The sequence below is a fragment of the Pongo abelii genome, chromosome Y, assembly GCF_028885655.2.
Source record: "Pongo abelii isolate AG06213 chromosome Y, NHGRI_mPonAbe1-v2.0_pri, whole genome shotgun sequence".
Taxonomy (NCBI): domain Eukaryota; kingdom Metazoa; phylum Chordata; class Mammalia; order Primates; family Hominidae; genus Pongo; species Pongo abelii.
Window position 1 is genome coordinate 1165595 of NC_072009.2, and position 6000 is coordinate 1171594.

At 50.1% G+C, this 6000-nt stretch overlaps 1 protein-coding gene across 3 annotated transcripts in view; it reads left to right on the plus strand.

Moving 5' to 3' along the window:
- The window catches only part of CSF2RA (colony stimulating factor 2 receptor subunit alpha), a 42776-nt gene extending 39909 nt beyond the window's left edge, over positions 1 to 2867 (plus strand). For all 3 annotated transcript variants that reach the window (XM_054545416.1, XM_054545415.1, XM_054545417.1), the window contains one exon: positions 2334 to 2867. In XM_054545416.1, coding sequence (XP_054401391.1) covers positions 2334 to 2411 — 78 coding nt within the window. In that variant the 3' untranslated portion in view covers positions 2412 to 2867. The remainder of the gene's footprint in view (positions 1 to 2333) is intronic.
- Positions 2868 to 6000: the final 3133 nt, after the last annotated feature.

The window sequence follows — 6000 nt, forward strand, 5'->3', positions numbered from 1 at the left end:
GAAACCCCATCTCTACTGAAAATACAAAATGTAGCCGGTGGTGGCTAAAGGGGGAAGGGTGGGCCTCATCTAATCAGTCGAAGGTATATAGGAGGAAGGGTGGGCCTCATCTAGTCAGTCAAAGGTCTAAAGAGGGAAGGGTGGGCCTCATCTAATCAGTCGAAGGTCTAAAGGGGGAAGGGCGGGCCTCAGCTAATCAGTTGAAGGTATATACGGGAAGGGAGGGCCTCGTCTAATCAGTCGAAGGTATATACGGGAATCAGTCAAAAGTCTAAAGGGGGAAGGGTGGGCCTCATCTAATCAGTCGAAGGTCTAAAGGGGGAACGGTGGGCCTCATCTAGTCAGTCAAAGGTCTAAAGAGGGAAGGGTGGGCCTCATCTAATCAGTCGAAGGTCTAAAGGGGAAGGGTGGGCCTCATTTAATCAGTCGAAGGTCTAAAGGGGGGAGGGTGGGCCTCATCTAATCAGTCGAAGGTATATAGGGGAAAGGTGGGCCTCATTTAATCAGTCAAAAGTCTAAAGGGGGGAGGGTGGGCCTCATCTAATCAGTCGAAGGTATATAGGGGAAAGGTGGGCCTCATTTAATCAGTCAAAAGTCTAAAGGGGGAAGGGTGGGCCTCATCTAATCAGTCGAAGGTATATAGGGGAAAGGTGGGCCTCATTTAATCAGTCAAAAGTCTAAAGGGGGAAGGGTGGGTCTCCTCTAATCAGTCGAAGGTCTAAAGGGGGAAGGGTGGGCCTCGTCTAATCAGTTGAAGGTATATACGGGAAGGGTGGGCTTTGTCTAATCAGCTGAAGGTACATAGGGGAAAGGTGGGCCTCATCTAATCAGTCAAAAGTCTAAAGGGGGAAGGATGGGCCTCATCTAATCAGTCGAAGGTCTAAAGGGGGAAGGATGGGCCTCATCTAATCAGTCGAAGGTCTAAAGGAAGAAGGGTGGGCCTCATCTAATCAGTTGAAGGTATATACGGGAAAGGTGGGCCTCATCTAATCAGTCGAAGGTATATACGGGAATCAGTCAAAAGTCTAAAGGGGGAAGGGTGGGCCTCATCTAATCAGTCGAAAGTCTAAAGGGGGAAGGGTGGGCCTCATCTAATCAGTCGAAGGTCTAAAGGGGGGAGGCTGGGCCTCATCTAATCAGTCGAAGGTATATAGGGGAAAGGTGGGCCTCATCTAATCAGTCAAAAGTCTAAAGGGGGAAGGGTGGGTCTCCTCTAATCAGTCGAAGGTCTAAAGGAGGAAGAGTGGGCCTCATCTAATCAGTCAAAAGTCTAAAGGGGGAAGGGTGGGCCTCATCTAATCAGTCGAAGGTATATACGGGAAGGGTGGGCCTCGTCTAATCAGTCGAAGGTATATAGGGGGAAGGGTGGGCCTCATCTAATCAGTCAAAAGTCTAAAGGGGAAAAGGTGGGCCTCGTCTAATCAGTCGAAGGTCTAAAGGGGGAAGGGTGGACCTCATCTAATCAGTCGGTATATAGGGGGAAGGGTGGGCCTCATCTAATCAGTCAAAAGTCTAAAGGGGGAAGGGTGGGCCTCATTTAATCAGTCGAAGGTATATAGGGGAAGGGTGGGCCTCATCTAATCAGTCGAAGGTATATAGGGGAAAAGTGGGCCTCACCTAATCAGTCAAAAGTCTAAAGGGGGAAGGGTGGGTCTCGTCTAATCAGTCGAAGGTCTAAAGGGGAAGGGTAGACCTCATCTAATCATTCAAAAGTCTAAAGGGGGAAGAGTGGGCCTCATCTAATCAGTCGAAGGTATATACGGGAATCAGTCAAAAGTCTAAAGGGGGAAGGGTGGGCCTCATCTAATCAGTCGAAGGTCTAAAGGGGGAACGGTGGGCCTCATCTAGTGAGTCAAAGGTCTAAAGAGGGAAGGGTGGGCCTCATCTAATCAGTCAAAAGTCTAAAGGCGGAAGGGTGGGCCTCATCTAATCAGTCGAAGGTCTAAAGGGGGAACGGTGGGCCTCATCTAGTCAGTCAAAGGTATATAGGGGAAAGGTGGGCCTCATCTAATCAGTCGAAGGTCTAAAGGGGGAAGAGTGGGCCTCCTCTAATCAGTTGAAGATCTAAAGGAGAAGGGTGGGCCTCATCTAATCAGTCAAATTTGTGGTGGCGGGCACCTGTAATCCCAGCTACTCCAGAGGCTGAGGCAGGAGAATCGCTTGAACCTGGGAGGCCGAAGTTGCAGTGAGCTGAGATCACACCAGAGCACTCCAGCCTGGACAACAGAGTGAGACTCCGTCTCGAGGGAGAAAAAGAAAATAAATACAGCCCACTGAGTCCCAGGCTGAGCTTGTGAAGATCTGACCGCCTGAATCCTCCTTCTTTTTCTCAGATCATCTGGGAGGAATTCACCCCAGAGGAAGGGAAAGGCTACCGAGAAGAGGTCTTGACTGTGAAGGAAATTACCTGAGACCCAGAGGGTGTAGGAAGGGCATGGACATCTCCGCCTCCACGACACTGGGGAACTGTTTTCTTGTTGATGATGCTGTGAGCCTTTATATCATTTTTTATGTTTTTATTTAAAAACATGATATCTGGGGCCAGGCGCGGTGGCTCATGCCTGTAATCCCAGCACTTTGGGAGGCCAAGGCGGGCAGATCACCTGAGGTCAGGAGTTCAAGACCAGCCTGGCCAACATGGTGAAACCCCATCTCTACTAAAAATGCAGAAATTTACACCCAGGCATGGTGGTGGACTCCTGTCATCCCAGCTACTCGGGAGGCTGAGACAGGAGAATCGCTTGAACCCAGGAGGCAGAGGTTGCAGTGAGCCAAGATCGCGCCATTGTATGCCAACTTGGGTAACAGAGCAAGATTGCATCTCAAAACAAATAATAATAATAAATAAAATAATACTAAAAGCATAATATTTGTCTGGGCGCCGTGGCTCATGCCTGTAATCCTAACACTTTGGGAGGCCAAAGTAGGAGGATTGCTTGAGACAGGAGTTTGAGACTAGTCTGGGCATCATAGCGAGACCTTATCTCTACAAAAAAGGCAAAAATTAGCTGGGGAATGGTGGCTTGTGCCTGTAGTCCCAGCTACTCGGGAGGCTGAGGCAGGAGAATGGCGTGAACCCAGGAGGCGGAGGTTGCAGTGAACCGAGATCACACCACCGCACTCCAGCCTGGATGACATAGCGAGACTCCATCTCAAAAAAAAAAAAAATTAATTTATTATTGTACAGTGCCAGGCCTCCCTGGGTTAAAAATCCAGTTTTTAGCGGGTCTGGTTTCTTCTGGAGGACAAAGTGATGATATAGTTTGGTTGTTTGTCCCTTGCAAATCTCAGTTTGAAATTTGGTTCTCCAGGTTGGAGGTGGGACCTCGCAGGAGGTGTTTGAATCAAGCGGGGCAGTGCCTTTCTTGTAGTAATGAGTGAGTTCTTTCTCTATTTGTTCCTGAAAGAGCTGGTTGTGAAAAAGAGGCTGGTGGCCGGGCGCGGTGGCTCACGCCTGTAATCCTAGCACTTTGGGAGGCCGAGGCGGGCAGATTGCCTAAGCTCATGAGTTCGAGACCAGCCTGGGCATCATGGTGAAACCCCGTTTCTACTAAAATACAAAAAATTAGCCGGGTGTGGCGGCAGGTGCACCTGTGGTCCCAGCTACTCAGGAGGCTGAGGCAGCAGAATTGCTTGAACCCAGGAGGCGGAGGTTGCAGTCAGCCAAGATCACGCCATTGCACTCCAGCCTGGGCAACAGAGTTAGACTCTGTCTCCAAAAAAAAAAAGTAAAAAGAAAAAGAGGCTGGTACCTCCTTCCCTTCCTCTTGCCACCTCTCTCAATATGTAACACCAGCTCCCCTTCCTCTGCCACCAGGAGGGGAAGTTGCTGAGGTTCTCACCAGCAGCAGATGCTGAAGGCATGACTCCCGTACAGTCTGCAGAATCATCAGCCAAATAAACCTTTTTTTTTTTTTTTTTTTTTTTGAGGCAGAGTCTTGCTCTGTCACCCAGGCTGGAGTGCAGTGGTGCAATCTTGGCTCACTGCAACCTCCGCCTCCCCGGTTCAAGCAATTTCCCTGCCTCAACCTCCCAAGTGGCTGGGAATACAGGCACCAGCCACCACGCCCAGCTAATTTTTTTTGTTTTGTTTTGTATTTTAGTAGAGACAGGGTTTCACCATGTTGGTCAGGCTGGTCTCCAACTCCTGACCTCGTGATCCACCCCCCTCGGCCTCTCAACGTGATGGGATGACAGGCGTGAGCCACCGCCTCCAACCAAATAAACCTCTTTTTAAAATACATTACCCAGCCTGGGGAATTCCTTTGTAGCAACACAAAACAGACTAAGACAAGACGGAAATTCATTTCCCTCCATTTCCCACGTCTAGAAAAGGCTGACTGTCTTCATTGGTGGTTGCTGTCACTCAGGCCTGCTCTTGCCTCTTCATATCTCACTGGACTGTAACTCTCTTGCCTCTCTCTTATAAGGACAATTATTATTATTTGAGATGGAGTCTCGCTCTGTCACTCAGGCTGGAATGCAGTGGCACGATCTCAGCTCACTGCAACCTCTGCCTCCCAGGTTCAGGCAATTCTCATGCCTCAGCCTCTCGAGTAGCTGGGATGACAGGCACCTGCCACCACCCCTGGCTAATTTTTGTATTTTTAGTAGAGGTGGGGTTTCACCATGTTGACCTGACCACAGGTGATCCACCTGCCTCAACCTCTCAAAGTGCTGGGATTACCGGTGTGAACCACCGCACCTGTTCCTTATATAAGGACAATTATAATTACATGTCAGGCCCACAGGGACACTCCAGAATCATCTCTCCATGGCAATATCCCTGGAATAAAAGTCCTCCTTCCATAGAGAGCATTCTGTAATGTGTCGACAGGATGCTCATCCAGGTAAGAACATGCTGGGGGCTGTTATTCTGTGTAACACATGGGAATTACGACGTGGACATCTTTGGGGCCATTATTCTGTCTCCTACATAGGGATTAGGACGTGGACATCTTTGGGCCATTATTCTGTGTATCATATGGGGGATTAGGATGTGGACATCTTTGGGGCCATTATACTGTCTCCCACATAGGGAATTAGGACGTGGACATCTTTGGGGCCATTATTCTGTCTGCCACATGGGATTAGGATGTGGACATATTTATGGGACATTATTTTGCCTCCTACTAGCAGTGAGTAATTCAATCGCCACAGATGCTTAAACATCAACTGAGATGGTGGCTGACAGGTGGTCTAGGGCCTACAGGGGACTTCAGGGCTTGGATCCGAGAGAGAGCTGAGCTTGGGATGGATCTGACGATGAGATGGCAGCTCTTTCCTCCCTCATGGGCGTTCCACGTCCCTCCTGCAAACCCCAGCCAGCCCCTGGCTTCCGAGTGTCAGGGGAGATTTGACGATGGTGCAGAGGCAGACTTACAGAACCTTCTACACCTGACCTTTCGATTCACAAGTCAAAGCTTGGGGAAGAGATGGGGCCAGGCTCTTGGCGGGGAGAAGCGTCTAAAACACAGCAAGGAAGAAGCGTGGAATGCCCTGGGCCCACAAGAAGTGAGAGCAGGAGACCCCCACAGGGCGCCCCAGGAAGCAGGTCCACCTCCCCAAGGGAGCACCACATTACTGGGTAGGAACCTGTGGGTTTCAGAGACCTCGGGCCCCACTTAGCTCAGAAGCAGAGGCCTCCAGTGTCAAAGAGACAGCAGAGGCCAGGCGCGGTGGCCATGCCTATAATCCCAGCACTTGGCCTGGCCAAGGCAGGTGGATCACTTGAGTTTAGGAGTTCAAAACCAGCCTGGCCAACGTGGTGAAATCCCGTCTCTACTACAAATACAAAAAAAAAAAACAACAAAACAAAACGCTGGGTGTGGTAGTGGGCGCCTGTAGTCCCAGCTACTCCAGAGGCTGAGGCAGGAGAATCGCTTGAACCCGGAAGGCAGAGGTTGCAGTGAGCCAAGATCACGCCATTGCACTCCAATCTGGGTGACAGAGAGGAGCTGTGGCCAGGCACGGTAGCTCATGCCTGTAATCCCAGCACTT